The following is a 23,658-nucleotide window of genomic DNA, read 5'->3' as shown; positions in this document are numbered from 1 at the left end:
TCTCGAAACTTATGTGACCTGCACTTCTAAAGCAGGAGGGATCCGTTTTACCTACATATTTTAGCTCGTGTTCAAATTGCCTTAACTTTGGTCACTTTTTTTTTGAAAATTGTATTTTATTTTTTCCAATTACATGTAAAGATAGTTTTTAACACTCATTTTGTGTAAGATTTTAAATTCCAAATTTTTCTACCTTTCTCCCTCCCCACCCCAAGATGACAAGTAATCTGATATAGGTTATACATGTGCAATCATGTTAAACGTACTTTGTGGTCACTTTTGCATATTAAAAGTGGTTTTCAACATTCACTTAAAAATAATTAATTAATTAATTTTTAGTTTTCATCATTCACTTCAATAAGATTTTGAGTTTTAAATTTTCTCCCCCTCTCTCTTCCTCTCTTCTCCTCCCTCCCCAAGACAGTGTGCAATCTGATATAGGCTCTATTTATACATTCATATTAAGCCTATTTCCCATTAGTCATGATGTAAAGAATTAGAAATGATGAGAGTAACCACAAGAATGAAGCCATAAAACAAAACAACAAAAGAAAAGAAGAGCAAATAGTATACTTCCATCTTCATTCAGACTCCACAGTTCTTTCTCTGGATGTGGATGGCATTTTCTATATTGAGTCTTTTGCAGTTGTTTTAGATCCTTGCATTGCTGAGAAGAGCTAAGTTATCAAAGTCAGTCATCGCACAGTGTGTCTGTTACTGTGCACAGTGTTCTCCTGGTTCTACTCACTTCAATGTGTGTGTAGGTTATTCTTTCATTGAGCCAGTTTTAATGAGAGTAAGGTTTAGTCTTTGCCCACCATCCCAGAAGCTGGAGTCTTTGAGTTTATCAAACAACAGATTACTGTAGTCATTGACTATTGTGTCTGATGTACCTAACCTATTCTACTGATCTTTAAAATACAGTTTTAGATCTGGTATGGTTGGGCTAACTTCTCTTGCATTTGTTTTCATTAATTCCCTTGATATTCTGGACCTTTTGTTCTTCCAGATGAATTTTATTATTTTTTTTTTCTAGCTCTATAAAACAATTTTTTGGTAGTTTGATTGGTATGGCATTGAGTAAGTATATTAATTTAGGTGGAATTGTCATTTTTATTATATTAGTTTGGCCTACTCATGAGCAACTGATATTTTTCCAATTATTTAGTTCTGACTTTATTTGTGTGAAAAAAATTTTGTAATTGTGTTCATGTAATTCCTGAGTTTGTCTTGGCCCGTAGACTCTCAAATATTTTATACTGTCTACAGTTATTTTAAATGGAATTTCTCTCTTTATCTCTTGCTGCTGGGCTTTGTTAGTAATGTATGGAAATGTTGATGATTTATATGGTTTTATTTTATATCCTGCTACTTTGCTAAAGTTGTTAATTATTTCAGGTACTCTTTTAGTTGATCCTTCAGGACTCTCTAAGAGTGATGGCATTGTTTCCTCATTGCTGCTTCTAATTCCTTTAATTTCTTTTTCTTCTCTTATTGTTACAGCTAGCATTTCTAGTACAGTGCAAAGACCATTTCTTAAGGAAGGGTTTTGTTGTTATTGTTGTTGGTCTGAACCTCTGCAACTTTATCTACGTAAGAAACTTCTGGTATGAAAACTTTCTCTGTTGATGAAGATCAGCAACTCATCTGTAGGATGGCAAGTTGCCTAGGGCATTGAGTCTTAAGTAGCTTCCCTATAGTCCCAAGCTAGTATGTGTCAGAGTCAGGCAAGACTTAAACCCAGGACTTCCCGTATTCAAAGCCCAGACTCTCTTCACTACTTTATACTATTTCTCAAGGTAGTTTAACTTAGCCAGTAAACGAGCATTTATTAAACATTTACTATGTGCCAGACACTTTGTAAAGTGTTGGAGATTTAAAAAAAGGGCAACTAGATGACACAGTGGATAGAGCACTGGGCTTGGACTCAGGAAGACCTGAGTTCAAATTCTGCCTCAGACACTTAATAGCTGTGTGACCCTGGATAAGTCACTTAGTCCTGTTTGTCTCAATTTCCTTATTTGTAAAATGAGTTGGAAAAAGAAATGGGAAAAACCCACTCTAATATTCTTGCCAAGAACACCCCAAATGGGGTCACAAAGAGTTGGACATGACTAAATAACAATGGAGATAAAAATAAAGGCAAATATAGAATCCTTGAATTCTAGAGGCTCACCTTTGATGAGAGGAGACAGCATGCAAACAGCTATGTACATAAAAGATCTCTCTGTCATGATCTCTATATTTCTCTCTGTATCTATTTTTCTGCCTAATATATTATCTATTTGTCTATATATCAATCATCTATCTTCTATTATCTCCCATTTACAATATATATGTAAATATATAAGGTGTCCTAAAAGTCTTAGTGCAGTTAAAAGCCCAAAACTACACTAAGATCATCTGCATAGATGATGGTAATTGAACCTATGAGAAGTGATGAGATCACCAAGTGACATAGTGTAGTGAGAGAAGAGAATATCCCCTTGGGGGATACTCACATTTAGTAGATGTCACTTGGATGAAAAGCTAGTAAAGGAGACTTAGAAGAAGTGGTCACAGACAGATGTGAGGAATACTAAGAGAGAGCAGTGCAGGGATGTGTTGGAGCCAGCTTGAACTGTCTCCCAATGGACAACTGTTAAATTTTTAGTGTGAAAAGTTATACCTTGGAATTGGCAAACTGTAAGCCAGACCTTGATTTATTGATTTATTGATTGTCTGTCTAGACTTAAGAAAGTGATGGGGAAAATATTAATTTTCTCAGATCAAATTGAAAGGCATGTCATGTAAATTTTTTCCCCTAAGAGCTGGTTGTTAGATGTGTATTAACATACCCGTGGGCAGTGTCACAAAAAACTTAGAAAGGAGAGAGCATCCCAGGGAAGAGAATGATGAATAGTGTCAGAGGCTGTCAGATACTGTAGAGAGGTCACGAAGGATGAGCATGAGGAATCCTATTAGTTGGGAAATTACAACATCATTATAGTAACTTTGGAGAGAGCAATTTTGGTTGAATAACGTGGTCAGAAGCAAAATTGTACAGAGTAAAGGACTGAGTGAGAGGGAAGGAAGTGGAAACACTAATTGTAAATAGTCTTTTAAAGTTTTTGTATCTAGAAGGCAAAAAGAATCTAGAGACTGATTCAATAAGAAAATGCTTGCCTTCTGTTTCTTTGTCCTGAAAGAGAAATATGGTAATCAAGGTCAACACTGGTTAAGAATTTAAATTCATTTGCAAAATCTTATGGAGAAGGATAGTAGAAGATTTTGAATAGTATCATCTCATAAAACAACAAGAAAAGGTCAAAGAAAAAAAGTAAATGGTAAAAGGTAAAAAAGGTAAAAAGTAAGAAGTAAAAAAGAAAGGTAAAAAAAGAAGTCTGGTAAAAGACTAAATCAAAGCATCCCAGATACTTACTAGCTGTGTGACCCTGGGCAAGTCACTTAACCCTGTTTGCCTCAGTTTCCTCATCTGTAAAACAAGCTGGAGAAGGAAATGGCAAACGACTCCAGTATCTTTGCCAAGAAAACCCCAAATGGGGTCATGAAGAGTCAGACACAACTGAAAACAGCTGAACAACAACAACAAATGATTCCAAGATCATCTAAGGATGAAAATGGAAGGACAGACAATAAACAAACAAACAAAAGAAAATATATGCTCAAATTATAATAAATTATTCTATCAGTGACAATGGATCAATTATGGTAATAATAAAAATAGGTAACATTTATATGCTCTTTAAAGTTTGCAAGTGCTTACATCTTTTATCTACTTTTATTTGATCCTCAAATAACCTTGTTTTCATGGGGTAGCTACTATTAATATCCCCATTGTGCAGTTGAGGAAACCTTTCTCAGAGTCACACACAGCTAATAAGTAAGTGTCTGAGATTTCAACTCTGGTTCTCATGACTCCAAACTCAGAAATTTATCCACTATACCACCTCACAATGATATTTGGACTCTTAAAAATCCTAGTTCCTATTGTGATCCAGAAGGAATTTGGGCATTAAGAAGATGGGAAGAACAGGTGTGTTTAATGCACAGAGGAGATCCATGTTAGAGGTGATGTAAAATTGAAAGCAGTGAGGAATTGATAATGCACAATGCATGTTGGAGGTGACGTAATATTGAAGGCAATGAGGATGCACAGAGGAAGTACATGTTGAAAGTGATGTAATATTGAAAGCGACGAGGGATTGGTTCCCAAGATACTTGAAACACTTTCAGTTTCAGCTATTACCTCCATGTATTCTATATCCAGCTCTGACCTATCTTCAGACCCCCAGGCCTAAATCTCTGTCTACAAGATACATCCTTCTGCATATACTGCTAGTACCTCAAACTTATTATGCCCCAAGCCAAGATCATTATCTTTCTCCTTAAGTCTGGTCTTGGAGACTTTCTGTCAGTGGTACTGCCATCCAACAAGCTTTACCAGTTAGAAACCTTGGTGCTATTTCTGGCTCCATTCCCCTCTTTTAGCTCTTGTATGTAATCACTTGCCACATCCTGTCAATTCTTCCTCCAAAATATCCCTTGCACTTGTCTTCTTCTATATGCTACCAATGCCACTACCCCAGTATGGGACCTCATTACCATCAGCTTGTAGCATTGAAACCACCTCCTAAGAGATCTTTCTGTGTCCACACGTTCCTCTCTCTGATCAGTTCCTTATAAAGCTGCCAGAATAATCTGTCTTCAAAGATTTTCATGTTATTTCCCCACTCAGAAACTTTCACTGGCTTCATAATTGCCTGGCATTTTAGGTTCCCAGATGTCTAATGCCGTGTTAGCATTCTAGTCTTACCTCATAACTCCCTGCCTTGTAAGCTACGTTCCAGTTAAACTGGATTACTCACTGCTCCCCCCCCAACACAGCCCATGCTTTCCTGCTGTTGCTCACATTGTTTCCTATGCCTGCACTGTCCTCCCTCTTTCTTTATCTATTAATTTCTCCATGTCCTCTCCATGCTCAATTCGACCTTCCCCACCCCCACCTCAGTTTTCTCATGACACATTGTTCTGTAGGTTTCTAATTTGTTTATGGTTATTATTCTTTTGTATTATGGTTCTCTGGACATATGTCTTTATGCCTTTACTAGTCTGCAAATTTCGTGAACGCAGGAAGTATATTCACTTAGGTTAAACCTAAACCTTGTATTTAATCACCATTAGAATATAACAGTCTTGAGGGCAGGATGGTTCTGCTTTTGTCTTTGTATCTTCATTGCTTATTATAAGAGTAGGAGCCGGCTTGATTGTTTGCTAAATTTACCTTTCCCACACAATAATCATTTAATAATGTTTATTCAACTGAATATGATGAAAAATCATCTTGTAGAAAAGTCCTGGAAAATTCAGGTGTTTGCAACTTTAAGTTATTTGTAGGGTATTTAGGCTTCACTAAGGTACTTTGGACCTCTACAAGACAGTATTATGGTTGTTCTTCTGGTGCCAGGCCATGGTCACAAGGAAGAATGAGGAAGACCATGTTATTAATTTTTTTTTATCTACTTAAAAATTAGTCTAAGTCCATCTTCTGGGTCAGGAAGGTCTTCCTGGTATATAAAGAGCCTTGTTGGGGCAGCTAGGTGGTACTGTTGCAGTCTGAGAGGTTGTGACCCCTCAAAGAGTGGAGTACATGATGGGTCATCTGGAATGAATTCACAGACTCAAGCATTCTTTAAGTCAAGTTGGAAAAAAGTTTATTGTTACTCTTTTCAGTGCGCAAGGATCCTCCAATCTTAAAAGAGTATAGTTAAAGTTTATATAGTATAAAATACAATAAAACATGTGCCAAATATGCTAACTACGTGATTCAGGGTGGGATTAGGGAATGGTTAAGGAGTGGTCAGTTCTTAAAAGAACATGCACTTCTTGTACCTACTGTGCAGGTGTTTTACCCAGAGTTCACTGGGAAAAGCCCACAAGGGGGGGCCACATGGAGGTGTGGTTTTAGGCCTGCTACGTCACTAAATTAACTAGAGTTCAGGGGTAACTGAGAGTTGTCCAGTCTGCCACCAATCAATATCTTGTTTGACAAGATAGATTTAAGGAGTATACATATGTCTTAAGTCTAGAATACAAATAATGAAGAGTCCAGAATGTAGATAATGAGGTAGGTCAGTAGTATAGATAGTCCAGTGGGTAAGAATGTCTTTATGACCCAGGGCAAAGCCAGTTCAAACTAATAATTCCTTTAGGTGCTGTTTTTAACTGAACCAGGGAGAGAGATAAGGGTCTTGCTGGGGCCCACTCATGAGTAATTGCTAGGCACAGTGTCCTTGGGCTGGGGAGAAATTGTCAGAGACAGTGTTTCTGAGGCTGGGGAGAAATTGGGGTCCAAGTACAAGCACCCAAACACAAACACCCAAGCACCCCATCAGCACAGTGGATAGAGCAACTGGCCCTGGGGTCAGGAGGACCTGAGTTCAAATTAGTCCTCAGGCACTTACTAGCTATGTAACCCTAGGCAAGTCACTTAACTCTGATTGCTACCAAAAACAAATAAAGTGTATTCTTATTAGATCTTCAGGGTCACAATTATCTAAACATGTTTTACAAATGAGGAAATTGAGACCTAGGAGGATTAGGGTACTAGTTTGACTGTTAATGGAATTAAGTCTTATACATCATAGAATTAGAAATGGAAGGGACAAATCTTTCATTTTATAAATGGGGAAACTGAGGCAAAGAGAGGTTAAATGAGTTGCCCAAAGTCATGCACATAATAAATAAGAGAGAGGGGTTTTGAACTTAGGTCATCTTGGGACACTTGTAATGCTTCTAGGTGTGTTATGTCCCTGGTGAGTCTTTTGTAGTATCCCTGGACATAAGATTGTATAATAGAATTAAACAATCCATAGTATTTCCCAATAATAAAGTTATTAGTACGAGCTGCTAGGTGATTTACTCCTCTGTGTAACTGGAACTGGCCCATGAGCACTGTGCATAAGTATGCTCAGCAGAAGCCAGTTCCTGTGTGGAAGAGGCAGAGAAATACTGGGGGTCCTGGGAATGTGCTGGACCCCAGTTACAAGCAGTACAAAGTATTTTGAGCAGTTTTAAAATGAGCTTCCTAGTGCATAATCCTTTGCAGTTTCAGAAATTTTTATCAACTAATTTTAGCCCTTCAAATGACAACCTCATTGACAACTGAAGTTTTTTCTTTCTTAACCCAGTGATATCTCCTATATTGTTTCCCTTTAGAGGGCACTGAGAAACCAGTATTGACAACCCAGCCATGCCAACCCTGGGAGAAGCTGCAGGAGTCTAGATGCGTTTGTAAAATGCCTTATGAATGTGGGTAAGTTGTGCCTCTGCTCATCTCTAATGGTTTTGCTTAACTCAAATCAGATAACATTGGGAAGACTTCAGTCTGTGTTAGATAAGACAGCTTTGCCTGCATGGGTCTAAGTTACCAGTTTTTGTTTACACTGCAGTACAGTTGGTGCTCTAGCCCTCATGAAATCTGGTTAAGGGGGTTTGACTGGGAAGTAGCTGACCAGCCTTTGCTTGGGAAAATGGAGCAACATGACAAAGCAACATCTGAGGATTTAGAGGTTTAAGGGATAATTAAATTCCCTTGGGATATAAACTCTCAAAACCATAGTCATAGAAAATTGATAAGAGGCTTTTCTATTTTGTGTTTATGATCATTCTTTTAATATAAAATACCACCCAGCTAGAAAGCTTGAACTTTGTTTTGTATAAAGTTGAAGAGTTAGATAGCTTACTTAGTGAAAAAAAATTAAATCCAGTTTAGCAAATATTTATAAAATTCCTGCTGTCTACAAGTTACTTTACAAGATGGTGGGTGGTGTTGATGCTGGTGGTGGTGATGAGATAACAAAGTTTATAATTTAGTAGTGGAAATGAGACAAATTCACAAATGTCTATAATCATTTAATATGAACAAAATTATAACAATTGTATAGGAGAGGTACAAAGAGCCATGTGAGATAACAGATGACATTTGCAATAGTGCTTATAAATTGCTTTACATGGATAATAACTTTGTGAAGTAGCTGCTATTATCATATCCATTTTAACATAGGAGGAAACTGAGGCTGAGAAGGTTGGATGACACACCTAGAGTCACACAGCTAGTAAATGTCTCTGGCAAGATTGAAACTCAGGTCTTTCTGACTTCAAGTTCAGTGTTCTATCCATTATTCCATGCTGCCTTTCTGAGGAATAAGAATGACCAGCATTTACATAATTCTTTAAGGTTTGCAAAGTGCTTTGCACGTATTATGTCATTTGATCCTCAAAATGACCTTTGTGAGGTAGGAGGCATTATTACTCCCGATTTATAGAGGAGGAAACTGAATATGAGAGGCTGAGTGACTTGACTGGGGTCACACAGGTAAGAAGGATCCAAGGCAGGACTGAAGACAGATCTTTTTGATCCCAACTCCAACACTCTCTCCACCATGCCACCTGGCTGTTTGAAAAAAAAGTCTACTTCTGAAAGGGAAGTTTTCATGGAGGAGGAGGCATATTTGATAGGTCTTCAAGGATGACAAAGAATCTCACCAGGGGATAAGACCGTAGATGTTGGGGAGTCTATGCAAGGCTTTGGGTTAGGAGAAGGAACACCATAGGAGCAAAGACCCAAAGGCAGGAGAAAGCAGGATAAAATTATTGAACAGCCAGTAGTCCAGTTCGAATAGAATATAATGTATATTACAGTTAGGATAAAATGCGGGAAGGGTAGGTTGGAGCCATATTGTGGAGCCTGAGACCAAGCTAAGGAGCAAGAGCCTTATTTGTGGAGGAGGCCCCATTGAAGACTTTTGGGCAAAGGTGACCCAATCAGGTGACTTCAAGTAAGGGTACATGAGTACTATATTAGCTTTACACATTCCAGTTTTTCAGTTCTTCCAGGGGTGATCAGGTTCTGGAAACTGATTCATGTTAACCAAATTCACAAGAGACATTTTGGTAAAAATGCCAGTGTATTAATTTACAAGAAGAAATATAATTGTGAGGTGTCTAGCACAGTACCCTGCACATAGTAGGTGCTCAATACACATGTGCTAAATCGAATTGGAAAGTGGTGTTTTATTTATGTTTAATTTATGTCCATTTATGTTAAATGGACAGTGCATTTTCCTCCAGGAAAGAAATCCACTTAGTAACAATTGACTGCTAAAATTTTTATACCGCTTTAAGGTTTACAAAGCACTTTACATACATTCACCGTATTTGATTATCTTTATAAAAACCTGTGAGACATGCAGTGGAAACAAAGTATTTTTGTTTTATAGTTGAAGGAATTGAGGATCAGAATGAAGACACTTGCCCATGGCCACACAGTGATATAGTCAGAATTTGAACTTAGACCTTCCGAATCTAAACCCCATGTTTCTTCTACTAGACCACAGCTACTTGAGAAACTGGATTAAGATCATAAAGTTGCTTAGCAATTATAGAACCACAGTGAATGTCTCCTAATCATCTTAAAGAACATTTTCTTCTAACTGGGTTTGTCTGGTGAGCTACCTTTATCTGCTTAAGGATTCTACCTGCCAAGTAGACTAGCTATTATTATTCATGCTATCTGGTCAGGGCAACATCTCTTTAGCAAATTCTTTACTTCCCTGCTCCAGAAAGAGCATTGCCCACTCTGGCTGAATTTGATCAGGACACTAAAATGCCCTGACAAGTAATAGAAACTTATCTAAGAGGGTATATAATATAAATAATTAAATAGATAAGGTCAAATTGCATGCATTTCAAATCTATATGCAATGATTTGATGGCCTTATGGACAGAAGGTAATGAATAAACAATTTTACGTGAAACTCATCCTCTCTTTTTTATCTTTTGTTTGGGAAAGTTTAAGGCTTGGAAAAGGAGGACTCATTTTCTTTATCTACTGATGAATAGCTCCATCTTTTTTTTGGAAAGATCTGGTGTGTGGAGAGGGGGAGAGCCATTTTTAATAATAGTTCATATTTTTGTAGAGATTTGTAAAGTTAAAGCACTTTCCTCTAACTCTTTAGGTAGCTAGTGCAACAATTTTTAAACCTTGATTTGTGAATGAGGAAAGTAAGGCTCAGGGAGGGAGAGGGATTTGCCCAATTTAATAGCAAGTATGCGTCAGGATTGGGAATCAAAGCAAATTCACCCATACCAGAGTGCCTCTTAGTGTTGATGACTTGCATCTTACCATTCAAACTCTCCAATGTCCGTGGGATCCAGAAACACATAAAACTGACAGGGGGCCTAATTTATTGTTATCTGAGAAAAATTGCTCTGATTGGGGAAAAAAATAAACCTAGCTAGCAGTGGTGTGGCTAGACAGGTCATAATTACTGAGGGAAGAGAGTCTTTTCTTTCCTCTTCCTTCTTCTGAACATTTTGTACTCTATTTTACCAAGGGCAGAATCTGTCTGTATGCAATATAAGGTATATATGGATATAGCCTGGCCCAAGGATAGTGGACTCTGTGGGAAAGTCATGGGTGAATTCCCTGAAATCTCTCTAGTTTTACCTGTTCAAGATGTGTCCTGGTTCTAGTAATTATTATGTCTGACCTTGGTTAAGTCATTTAAATTCTCTGGGCCTGAGTTTCCTCATTTATAAACTAAAGTGTTTGATTAGATAGCCTCTAACTTCTTCCTTCAGGCTACTTTAAATCCTGTAATACTGAGTGATTAAAACAACCGGACTTGATAGTTCCTTTGGTCTCTCAAAATTGGAATAGTCATTCAGTTATTGTTTGCCTACTTGGCATTATGAATTGACCACACTGACAATGGAAAATAAAAGCCAACTTCAAAGAGTTGATTTGGTGATGTCATATGCAGAGGGTTTTGTGTCTTGGAAGATCCCAGGGATGGGGGCTGGCTCTGTGATTTCATTGGCATAAGGAATTCCTCAGCAAGGAAACACCTTCTTAACAATTTGGGTCAGTACCTTCTCTGCAACTGGAGAGTTTCCTAGAGTACTGGAGGCTGTTAGGTGGCTCAATGGACAGTGTGCTGGCTTGGAGGCAAGAAGATTTGAGTTTGAACCCTGTCATAAATGCTTATTAGCTGTGTGACCCTGAAGAAGACGTAATTTTTCTCCCTTTCAGTTTCCTCATCTGCAAAATAAGGCACCTATTTCACAGGGTTGTGGGGAGAATCAAATGATATAATACAGGTAAAGTGCTATATAAATGTTAGCTATGGGGGCAGCTAAGTGGTGCAGTGGATAGAGCAACAGCCGTGGAGTCAGGAGGGCATGAGTTTAAATTCAGCCTCAGACACTTGACACACTAGCTGTGTAACCCTGGGCAAGTCAACCTCAGTTGTCTCACCCCCCTAAAAATGTGAGTAATACTCAATACCTATTATTATTAGGGGACTTGCTCAGGGGTCACATAGCCAATGTGTTTCAAAGGCAGGATTGGAACTTTTGTCCACATTTTTGGTTCAAAATGCCTCACTGACTATTCCATACTGAGGAGAATATGGTTTAATGTAAGTAGTATGGCAATCTTTAATGTATTCCAAAAAAGTGTATCAATTCCAGCTTTATTCAACATTAATCATGGTTTGCTTTGATTGATTTTGCTCCTTACTGCCTCTCCCCCTTCCCAATTCATTTAGATTATCTGCAGCCTTTTATTTATAGACCCGATGTGAGTTTTCATATAATTTCAACATTATACTCAGATGCTGATAACAAAGCAGCTTTGCAAAATCCCGGCCTTTTCAGCAGAGCTGAGTAGTTCTATTTAATATGTTTAATAAACAGATTAAAGGTTAGATATTGAGACTTGTTTCCATCGTTCAAAGAACTCCAAGTGAATTTTGCTTCCAGGTGAAAAAGAAAGTATTTGAACTAAATTAAAACACATACAAACCATGAATTTAGTCTCTTCCCATATCCTTGGGTGTGAAAAGTGCTTTGGAAACTGCAGTTTCATGAATAAACTGAGTATTTCTATAACCCTGTCTGAAATACCTTATTTATCCAGCTTTGTCAGGGAATAAGACGCTCCACATAAATGAATTTTTCAGATAACTCTTTAAGTATCCAAGCTATTTTGGAGTAGTTGTTTTGAATGCAAATACTTCTAAACAATATTGCATACTTCCCTGATTTCGATAATGGCAAATCTTGCACTTTGATCTTTTCATGTTGACTTATGGCCATCCTTACTGCTCTCCATTACTATGCTATAACATAATAGAGTGTTAGTAGAGAGGTACCCAGGGATGCTTGCTCCTACACTAAAGGAGCTCTGTCTCTACCTGTTTGTTGTCAGGCCACCCAAGCTGCTTTTTTTTTTTTGTCATTATTTGCTGCTCAAGTTCCCATCTCTAGGAGCTGCTTCTGTAACCCCAGTGTTCTTCCTTCTCCCCATTTTGCTTCTAATTCTCTGTGTACAGGGATTAACCACACTTAAAAAAAATTAATTAACCACACTTAAAATAATTGTGTAGAAAGTATGAATGAGTGTTCAGAGTGAGAGCCTGAGGGGATCTTCAAGCCCATGGCCCTTATGGCATCTGTTTTGACAGTCTTTTTTGCTTCCTTCCTGATTCTCAGCCATATTCTGGATAGTTGAGGTATTTGGATGTCACCTCTGTATAACTGAGCAGCATCTGTACTTAGAAAACCTTTGGTTTAGAAACCACTGCCTTCTCTGATATGGCTGAGCCATTTGAAAGGACACAAAAACCAATGTGTCAATTTATTTCTTCCGTTTCTATATGTCACAATTTTCATGCAAGCTAATCTCAAGAGTGAGAGTAGCTAACAGTGGAATGAAAACCTTCAGGCTGGTTTTCTCTCTCTTTTTTTTTAAATTAAATTTTCCCCCCAGTTAACTAAAATCTACTTTCTCTTTCTCCTGCATCCTTTCTGTCCCCTATTGAAAAAGGAGGGGAAAAGCCTTTATAAGAAATATGAATAGTCAAACAAAACAAATTCTGGCATTGGCCATGTCCAAATAGATATAGATGGAGATGGAGATATAGATGTAGATATAGATATAGATAGATATAGGTATGGATACATAGATACATATACATATATATGGGTATAAATATATAGATGTGTGTGTATATATATATATATGAGTGTGAATATATACATATATATGTATATAAGTAATGTCTTAATTTGCACACTGAGTCTATCACTTCTCTATTTGAAAGTGGATAGCATGTTTCATGTCAAGTCCTCTGGAATTGTGACTGGTCATTGCTTTAATCATGTTTCTTAAGTCTTTCAAAGTTGTTTGTTTTTACAATATTGTTGCTATTTTGTAAATTATTCTCTTTATTCCACTCACTTCTCTCTGCATCAGTTCATACAAGTCTTCCTAGGTTTTTCTGAAACTATCATCTTCATCATTTCTTACAGCATCCTAGTATTCTATTACAGTCTTTTATACCATAATTTGTTCAGCTATTCCCCTATTGATGTGAACACTCTCAGTTTTCAATTCTTTACCAACACAAAAAGAACTGCTACAAATAATTTTGTACATATGGATCCTCCCCTCTCCCCTCTTAAAAATCCCTTTTGGAGTACAGACTTGGGAATGGTATTGCTAGGTCAAAGAGTATACAAGCTTAATAACTTTTGGAGGCATAGTTCCAAATTGTCTTCCAGAATGACTGGACCAATTCACTGCTCCACCAAAACCGGTACATTGATGTACCTGTTTTCCCACAACCCCTCCAACTCTTGTCATTTTCCTTTTTTTTTTTAATCAACTGTCAATCTGAGAAATGAGGTGAAACCTCAGAAGTGTTTTAATGTGAACTGCATATTTTTTATTTGGCCTTTGATTGCCAGGTTAATTCTTAAGCTGATATTTCAGTATCTTTATAATTGTTGTCAATGCTAAAAATAACTATTATAAAAATATTATAAAAATAACTATTAGCATTATAACATCCTTGCATCATTGGAAAGCCTCAGAGGTGGGTGTGACACAAATGTGGGAAAAGAAAAAACAGCAACATGCTGTATTATGAGTCTAGAGTGTCCAGCTTTGTGGAAGCTATTTGGGTCATCTTTGGGAGCTAGGAAATATTTGTATTCATTTTGGAGAAAATCCTTTCATATTTGCTTAGTTGAATCCCCTAAAGATTTCCCCCTATTCTGTTTGATTTGAATTATACCCATTTAACCAATGAAACCCTAGGGCTGTCAAGGCGTATATAGCCTGTAAACCTATGAGAATCCTAAAATCTCAGATTTTAAAATTGTTCAGGTCTACCTGAGAGGGATTCTGCTTGTTCTGCCATCTGTGTTGTGAAGTACAACATTTTCCAAGTAATAGTTTATTCTAAGTCATCAGATTTGGTTTAGACTAGGCTCAGAGACTTTTATGGAGTGAAATTCCATAATTTTTATTTAAGGACTTTTAAGAGAAGCAGCATGGTATGGGGGATAGAGATCTGGCTTCTGGGTCAGGAAGGCCTTTGTTCAAATCCTGCTTCTGACAGCCATTAGCTCTTTGATCAAGTCCCTCCGTGTGGTCGTTTACTTAACCACTCATCTGAGGTGAAGAACAGGTGCTCTGGAGGTGCCCCTGTTCTGCGGCCCTCCCTTCTGATGGATGAGTCCCTGACTTGGACCACCATTTCATGAGGTGTTCAGTCCATGTTCATTTTGCTTTCTGTCGGACTCCTCACCATCCAGACTTTTCTACCTCCTCCCTAGCAATCTTGCTCTTTTCTCATCCTTTTCTAGTTCCTTTTTAATTGTTGCCTTCTTCCATTAGCGAGAATGTAAGTTCCCTCAGGGTAGAGATCATATTTTTAGTTTGTATTTGTATCTCAAGCACTTAGCACAAAGTGCAGGCCTAGCACATAACAAGCCCTTACTAAATGCTCTTTCCCCTCTTCTGCTTGGTAGAAAAAGTTCCTTCTTTGAATTGTTAGCTCTTGAGTTTAGCACAGTGCCTGGAATATGCTTGACAAAGTACTTAATAAATCCTTGTTGGTATATGGAAATGCTATAATTTATTCTGTTTTTTTTTCAGACCTTCTTTGGATATTTGTGCCCAAGATGGGAGAACAAAAAGGGTTGTAGCTTTGACAGTTTGCAAGCTCCATGTACTTGAGTGTATGGGGAGGAATTATGCTCTTACTGATAGCGGGAGCTGCACTCTACCTGCTCTAGCTGACAGAACATGTGGTACATGTTCTATGTGGGAAAAATGCAATGGTAAGAGATATGCTACCCATGTAATTGTAAGAATAATTTCTAGTAATGATAGCTTTTGCTTGTGGGGTTTTTTTTGGTGGTCATTGTATCCCTTGAGCCTCATATTGTACCTAGTACATAGTAGGTACTTAATGAATCAGTCAACAAACATTTAATAAGTGCCTACTATGTTCCAGAAACTGCTAAGCAATGAGGATGCAAGGAAAGGCAAAAGACAGTCCTTGATTTCAAGGAGCTAACAGTGTGATGGGGAGACAACGTGCAAACAATTATGGTATCTCTCTCTATATCCATATATCACATATATGTTATACATAATAAATTGTAGATTATCAGTGGAAGAAAGGCATTATTACTAAAAGAGCCCAAGAAAGACTTCTTCTAGAAGGTGAGATTTTAGCTGGGACTTGAAGGGAGCCAGTGAAGCCAGGAAGTAGAAAATAAGAAGGGAGAGAATTCCAGACATGAAGCATAGGCAGTGAAAATGCCTGAAGTTGGGAGATGGAATGTCTTGATTGAGACAAAGCAGAAAGGCTGGTGTCACTGGACCACAAAGTACATGGCAGTGGTCTGTGTGGCAGGAGTATAAGCAGGTAGAACAGTGAAAAAGTAGGAAGGAGCTAGGTTTGAGAGGGCTTTAAAAGCCTAACAAAGGTTTTATATTTGATCCTGAGTCAATAGAGAGCCACTAGAATTGATTAAATAGGGTCAAAATTTTGCTTTTGGAAGATCAATTTGACAGCTGAGTGGAAGATGGATTGTAGTGAGAGGAGGAAATAAAGAGACCAACCAGAAGGCTATTGCAGTAGTCCAGGTATGAGGTGATGAAGGCCTGTACCATGGTGTTGATAGTGTTAGAGGAGAGAGGAGGGGTATATACAAGACATATTACAAAGGTTTAACAACTGATTGGATGTGGGGAATAAATGCCTGTAATTGATGACATTAGTGTGAACACAATTTAAAATCCTAGAGTATTCTAAGTTTTTACAATGGAGGAACAAAGCACCTCCCTAAGGATTTGGGGGACCCTTCCTGACCCTTTCTAAGTCTGACCTGTCTTTTGGTCCAGGCTGGCTCTACTATCTTCCATGTATCACTGTCAAAATTTAACCCAAGGTTGACATGCTGAACTTCAGTCATATGTATTTTACTCTGGCTTGGAAAATTCCATGCCTGCTTCCCTGATAGGGACAATGGTTTTCCATTATGTTGTGCTCCCAAAGTCATTGCAGCTAATGTGTTAGTATGTCCATCTCCTGAGCTCTGTTTATGAGGTGTGGGATCAGTCTCTCTCCTACTTAAGATGCTCTTCAGGGAGACTTGGTCCATTGGCTTTCAAGGGGAAGACATCAGTCCCTGGTTTGGGACCACTATGGGAAGTGTAGTCCATTTCCCCAAATGTGTTAACTTCTTTCTCATTTCCCTGTGGACCTTTATAATTTCAGTTTTATGGGATCCTGTGTCATAGACTAGATGTGATGGTAGAAGTGGGTCTATTTAGTGTTCTGGTTCTCCCTTTTATCACTATTTGAATGTGAATGTAAAGAACTGGAAGGAATGTCAGCATAGGATTCCAACCAATAAAAGGATTGGCATTAGCCCCACTGCACATTTATTCTTGGTAGAGAAACATTAATTCTCTGGTGTTTGGTCCAGGAACAAATCTCTAAATCACCAAATCTGTGCCTTTTAGAGAGACAAATGTTTCCAATTTTGATTAACCTTTTCCTTCTGCTTTCCAGCCCAGATAAATAAATGTGTATGCCGAGAATCAGCAGCAAATTGTGTTGAAGGAGGACTCAACATTTGTGTGGAAGTGGATGGGCATGAGCAGACCATGACTGAATGTGAGGCTGGTGTCCTCAGATGCCAAGGCCTGAGCATTTCAGTTATAAGCATAAAGCCATGTGGTGCAAAGAGCAAATAGGTGCCATTGACTTGCTCATATTTAGCCTAAGACCTCTCCAAATCTTTTCTGTATCTGTTTGATTTGGATAACCTTTCAGACGTAGAGCTATATTCCTGCCTCTCTTGCCCATTCTTTCTCCTGCTATGTCCTCCATCATCCCAGCCATAGACATATCACAAATATTTCATTTTCCAAAATAGGCTTCAAGGACTCTTTATTTTCACTTCACAACAGACCATGACAATTAATCAATCAAATAAGCATTTGTTAAGCAGTTGTTACATACCAGTTATTATGCTAAGTTCTGGGACATCAAAACAGGCAAAACCAGTCCCTGATCTCAAGGAGCTTACATCCTAATGAAGAGACAAATTTATGTAAACAGATACATTCAAAATATATACAGAGTAGAAGGAAATTAATCTTATAGGGGAAATAATCATTCTATTCCCTGCCCCCAAGGAGTTTATATTCTACTGGGGACAAACTGTTTACATACCACTGATACAACACATTATGCAAATTGGTCAGGAAAACACAACCCAAAAGTGCTTGATTTAGATGGATGGAGGTTGATGAAGCCCCTTGAATGCCAAAACCCCCCCCCCAAAGTATTAATTATTCCTCTTCAATGCAGTAAACTTGCTTCCAATTTATCTTATTTAATCAAACATAGACTATCTTCATGTCAGGGAGCCTAAAATGTTGAAAGGTCAGAGTATTATGTATTTTATCATAATGAAAGATGGTACCTTTCAGTTTTTTAAATGACTGCAAACACATTTGAATCAATGTCAATCCTTCAAACAAGTATTTTATTAATCAATTCCTATGTGCCAGTCTTTTTTTCAAACATTGAAGATACAAAGACAAAGCAAGATAGTGCCTGTCCTCAAGGAGTTTACATAAAGAAGGAGACGAAATTTACATATGCAGATGCATTCAAAGCACTTATAAGGCAGGTGCAAGGTAACCTTGAAGTTTTTCAGTCGTGTCCTACTCTTTGTGATCCCTTTTGAGGTTTTCTTGGCAAAGATACTGAAATGGCTTGCCATTTCCTTCTCCAGCTCATTTTACAGATGAGGAAACTGAGGCAAACAGGGTTAAGTGACTTGCCCAGGGTTACACACTTAGTAAATGTCTGAGGCCAGATTTAAACTCAGGAAGATGAGTCTTCCTGACTCCAGGCCAGGCATTCTATCCACTGCACCACTTAACTCACCTTAGCTTCCCCTTGAAGGGGAAAGTACTAACAGCTTAGTGGACCTAGCAGGGCCTCAGTAAGAATTTTCTCATAAAGTTGTTTCTTCATTACTTTTCTCTTAATGCGGATCAAAGGAGCCCCTTTATCCGTAGTTGTGAGGAAATTCATGCACATTGGAGAGGTTAAATAAGTATCACAAGGTAATATGTTCCCAACTGTTTTTTTTTGTCCTGATATATGTATATCCTTATCCTTTTCCTAGAATTTGAGGCAAATTTGTTGGAAGATTTGGCTCTTTTTATTTCTTTCTTAACTTCAACATGGAAACAGAAAAAGTAAATGGGGGTAATGGATTGAATGGGATTAAAATAATATGAAATGGATTTATGCACATACAACTTTATTCTTTTGTTGTTGATAAATAAATTGCAATAAACTGCAATAATTCTTAACTATAATTATTTTAAAACTTGTATAAAAGAGAATTTTTTTAGCATTGTTTAATTAGTCCTCTGAAAGATTTACCTTTAGAGAAACTTCATAGGAGGGTTTGTGTGTGTGTGTGTGTGTGTGTGTGTGTGTGTGTGTGTGTGTGGGTGGGTGTGCGCCCATGCACATATATGTATAATTAATGTATTCTTATCTTAAATTCTACATAAAACCCAATCACACTTACATTTTTTTAAAGTAGGAGGAGTCCTTAAAAAACCCTTTTATTGATACCTTTTGCTTTTTTACATTAGAGTAATTTCTGGTTATATCCTCTTCCTGTCAGGCTCCTTTCTCCCTTAGACTTCCTCTGAAACAAACAAAAACAGTTAAGCAAAATGAACCAGTTTTATGTGAAAGCATGGGTGACATTCCATACTTATTCATTTAAAGGGAGAGAGGAGGCTATATTTCCTCATTTCTTCCTTTGATTTACATTGTAATCATAGTATATCTTGTTTCCCTGATTCTGCTTACTTTGTTCTGCCTTAGTTCATGTCTTTTATATTTCTCAGAATTATTTGTTTAGTCTTTTTATTACAATATATCTTATGCACATTGAATATTTTTTTCAGATATTCCCAAATCAATGGATGCCAGCTTTGATTCTAATACTTTGCTGTCACAAAAAGTGGTAATACACAGGGGTAGCTAGGTGGTGCAGTGGATAGAGCACCGGCCCTGAAGTCAGAAGGACCTGAGTGCAAATCTGGCCTCAGACCAAACACTTGACACTTACTAGTTTCGTGACCTCGGGCAAGTCACTTAACCCCAGTTGCCTAAAAAGAAATGTGGTAATACCTATTGTTTGGTATATTTGACACCTTGTCTTCTCTGGTAGGAGCATTAGCTTAACACTTCTCTTCATACAGGCTTTATTGGGGTAGCCTAAAAGGTACTGAGACATTCCCTGAGACTTGGTTGGCTCAGGGGACTAAGAACTCAGACCGTTGATAACACTCCCTCCACACCTGGGTGTGAAGCAGCCACAAGGAGTCAGAAGAGCTAAGATGCTTGGCCAGTGGATGATGATGAGAAGTTCATCCAGCTCAATCCACCCAAAGGATTCTCAATTTGTATTCTCACTGAATATTCCTATTCTGCTATTGTTAAATAAATCTGATCAATAACCTGTGAGTGTCTCATTTTGTTACAGAATCAAACTAAACTACCAAGGGACTGGCTCGAGTTGGGCTTACTACTTCGAGGTTTTTATTCCCAAGAGTAAGATCTTTGGGTGGAAAGTTATAAAGAATTAATTAACTTTTCTCACATAAGTCCAATTTGTTTTCCAGAATGGTTGGGCCAGTTACAAAGTTCACCAATAGTTTGCCTGCCTTCACATAGCCCCTCCCACATTGGTTTGTCTTTCATTATCTTTGCCAGTTTACTGGGCATTAAGTGAAACCCTAGAGATGTTTGACTTTCCTTATTCTTACTATTAGTGATTTAGAACAACCCAAAGAGTTCTTTTGAGAACTCTTTGTTCCTATACTTGGATGAATTGCTGTTTTTTTGAAAGCCTTTTAAAAGTTTCTCTGAGATTGAGCTTTTCTTCTCAGCAGAAATTGTGCTGTCACCCTAGTTTTAAACGTCCATCTTCTGTCATTGAAAAGCATGTACAATTCTGCTGAAAACAATTTGAACATCAAGTCATATTTCTTAACTTTGGACATAGCCTATTCAAGCTTGTGCCATTTCTTATTTTTATAGGAGCTGTGTTAAATGTGATTTAATGATGATACTTTTTTCTTGGCTGCTCATAGCATTATCTCTTTGTCCTTATAATTTAGAAGCTTGAAAATGATATGCCTTCATGAATTTGATTTTGAGTTCTCTTGCACAGAGTTGCCAAACTGATATCACTAAAACACCAACCTTTCCATTACCTTCCCCTCACCAAATGGTTTAGTCCTGTAACAAGAGTAAGGAATAACTTGAGGACATCTTTTTGGATGTTCTCCATTGGTACCAATCACTTATTTATGAAGAACTTGCTATTTACCAGGCACCGGGGATTGAAATAAAAAGAATGAAAGAATCTACGTCCTTAAGAAGTTTACATTCCAACAGGGGATATGAGTACATATATTAATACGTACAGAATAAATATAAATAGATTAAATACAAAAAACTTAAATACATGATAAGGAGAGAGGACATTAGCAGGTGAGAAGATCAAGAAAGGCTTCATGATAAATGCAGTGTTTGAGTTGAATCTTGAAAAATGAACGGAAGTCTACTAAGAATATCTGAGAAGAGTATCTTCCAGTGATAGGGAATGGCCAACGCAAAGACTCTGAAGTATCAAGGAAATGAGGAGAAGGCCACTGGTCCATTGGGAGGACTACTTGTAGTAGATTTATGGGAAGATCTAGATGAGAGATACAAAGGATAGGAATATATGAATGGGTTGCATCTGCATTATCAGAAGGAAATAGTAACATTGATGACATCCTAGATGTATTACAGTATTGAAGCATCTTTAAAGGAATATGATTTTTTTTAAATTAGTGTGCCACTAACCAATTTAAGTGATTCAGTTCCCTCCACCCCCCATTTCATTTTCCTCTTTTATAAGGGAGGGTGTTTCTCTTCTTACCTCAGCTGATATGATCCCTGAAGGTCTAGAATATAATCACAAAGTACAAAGGCAGTTATTAAGGAGTTTTTCTACAACTCCAAAACAAACTTGTTAATACATCTTTTTTTTATTTTTGGTGAGGCAGTCGCGGTTAAGTGACTTGTCCAGGGTCACACAGCTAGTGAGTGTCAAGTATCTGAGGCCATATTTGAACTCAGGTCCTCCCTACTCCAAGGCCAGTGCTCTATCCACTGCGCCATCTAGCTGCCCCCCCAAAACAATTTGTGATTGTTTTTTAATCAACTTGAGAGGATTTTGGGGACTTGCTCATTAGATGAAGGCAACTGACACTATTTTTTATGAAATGAAACACTAGTTTTATTGGTTGAGAGGATCATTGAGAGGATCAGTCATCCCTTGGGACTATATATAGAAGAAGCAATTCATTCTGGCATTTTGAAGTCTAGGCTCAGGAGCAGTTTGTAAGGTGAGACCTAGGTGGGGGAGGGGAAGACTTCATTACCTTTCCCTCTTTCTCCAGTTAGCCATGTCATCACTTCTACTGTTCCAGTAGGAAAGAGTACATCCAGTTGGGAGTAGAGATACACACTTTTGGATAGACATGGTTACAGAGAGATAACACCAGAAAGATGTTAATCTTCAGTTAATCAATAAACATCTATTAAGTGTCTAGTAAGCACCAGGCACTGTGCTAAGTGCTTGGGTTGCAAAACAAGACAAAAGACAGTCCCCGCCCTAAATGAGTTTAAAATTTAATGCGGGAGACAACAAGAAAACAACTATGTACAATATGCAGAAAAAATAGGAAATCATTAGCAAAGAGAAAGCACTAGAATTAAGAGGCTTTCTCACCCAAGAGGGATTAGGAAAAGCTTCTTGTGGAAGATGAGATTTTAGTTGGGACTTGAAGTCAGGGAAGTCAGAAGACAGAGATGAGTAAGGAGAGTATTTCAGGTGTGGGGAACAGGTGGAGAAAATGCCTGGAGTATAGTTCTTGTTTATGGAACAGCAAGGACACCAAGTGTCATTGGATCAAAGAATATGTGGTGGGGAGTAAGGTGTGAGAAGATTGGAAAGGTTAGGGGTAGAAGCCTAGGTTATAAAGGTCTTTGAAAGCCAGACTGAGGTTTTTTTGTTTGATCGTGGAGATGATAGGGAACCACTGGAGATTATTGGGGAAGGGGGTGACATAGTTAGTTGGACCTGCACTTTAGGAAAATCATTTGGTAATCCAGAGAATGGATTGCAGTAGGAATCCAGTATGCTATTGTAATAGTCTAAGCATGAGGTGATGAAGGCCTGCACTAGAGTGGTGACAGTGCTAAAGGAGACAAGGGGGCATATTTGAGAGATGTTCCAAAGGTGAACTTGATAGACCTTGCCAACAGATTGGATATGGGTGGTAAGAGATAATGAGGAGTTGAGAATGACACTTAGGATGTGAGGCTCAGGGACTGGAAGCAGGTGTGGTTGATGATAATAAGAATATTTGGAGCTAGAGAAGGATTGAGGGGAGAGAGAATGAGTTTAGTTTTGGATATGTTGAGTTTAAGATATCTACGAGACATTCAGTTTGAGAAATCTGAAAGGCAGGTGGAGTTACAAGATTGGAAGTCAGAAGGGAAATTGGATCAAAAGAGATGGATTTGAGAATCATCACCATAAAGATGACAATTGAATCCACGGGAGCTGATGAGATCACCAAGTGAAGTAGTATAGAGGGAAAAGAGAAGAGGGTCCAGGACAGAACCTTGTGGGATACCTAGAGTTAGAAGATGTGACCTAGGTGAGGATCCAGCAAATGAAGCAGAGGAGGGGCCAGAGAGGTAGAAGGAGAACTAGGAGAAAGTGGTGTCTCAGAAAACTAGAGAGAAGAGAGTATCAAGGAGAAGAGGGTAATCAACACTGTCAAAGTCTGCAGAGAAGTCAAAAAAGGAGGAAGATTGAGAAAAGACTAAAGATTTGGCATTTAAAACGCCATTGGTAACTTTGGAAAGGGGAGTTTTGGCGGAATGATGAGGTCAGAAGCCAGACTATAAGGAATTAAGAAGAGAGTGAGAGGAAAGAAATTAAAGTCATCCATTTTAGATAGCCTTCTCAAGGAGTTTAACCACAAAGGGAAGAAATATAGGACAATACTGAGGATGAAAAGATTAAGTGAGGGTTTCTTTTTTTTCAAGATGGGGGAGACATGGGCATGCTTGTAGGCATTAGGGAAGGGATCAGATAAACGGGGAGGTCAGCAGAGACAGG

The 23,658-nt window shown here is 38.1% G+C and overlaps 1 protein-coding gene across 2 annotated transcripts in view; it reads left to right on the top strand.

Moving 5' to 3' along the window:
- The window catches only part of C7 (complement C7), a 62,957-nt gene extending 43,025 nt beyond the window's left edge, over positions 1-19,932 (top strand). For both annotated transcript variants that reach the window (XM_020996285.2, XM_078153204.1), the window contains 3 exons: positions 7,219-7,315; positions 15,011-15,195; positions 16,941-19,932. In XM_020996285.2, the coding sequence (XP_020851944.1) occupies positions 7,219-7,315; positions 15,011-15,195; positions 16,941-17,125 (467 nt within the window). In that variant the 3' untranslated portion in view covers positions 17,126-19,932. The remainder of the gene's footprint in view (positions 1-7,218; positions 7,316-15,010; positions 15,196-16,940) is intronic.
- Positions 19,933-23,658: the final 3,726 nt, after the last annotated feature.

The sequence above is a fragment of the Phascolarctos cinereus genome, unplaced genomic scaffold (assembly GCF_003287225.1).
Source record: "Phascolarctos cinereus isolate Bilbo 61053 unplaced genomic scaffold, phaCin_HiC Scaffold_4;HRSCAF=312, whole genome shotgun sequence".
Taxonomy (NCBI): Eukaryota; Metazoa; Chordata; class Mammalia; order Diprotodontia; family Phascolarctidae; genus Phascolarctos; species Phascolarctos cinereus.
The sequence above is the reverse complement of the archived record's forward strand: the minus strand, read 5'-3'. Positions and strand labels throughout refer to the sequence as shown.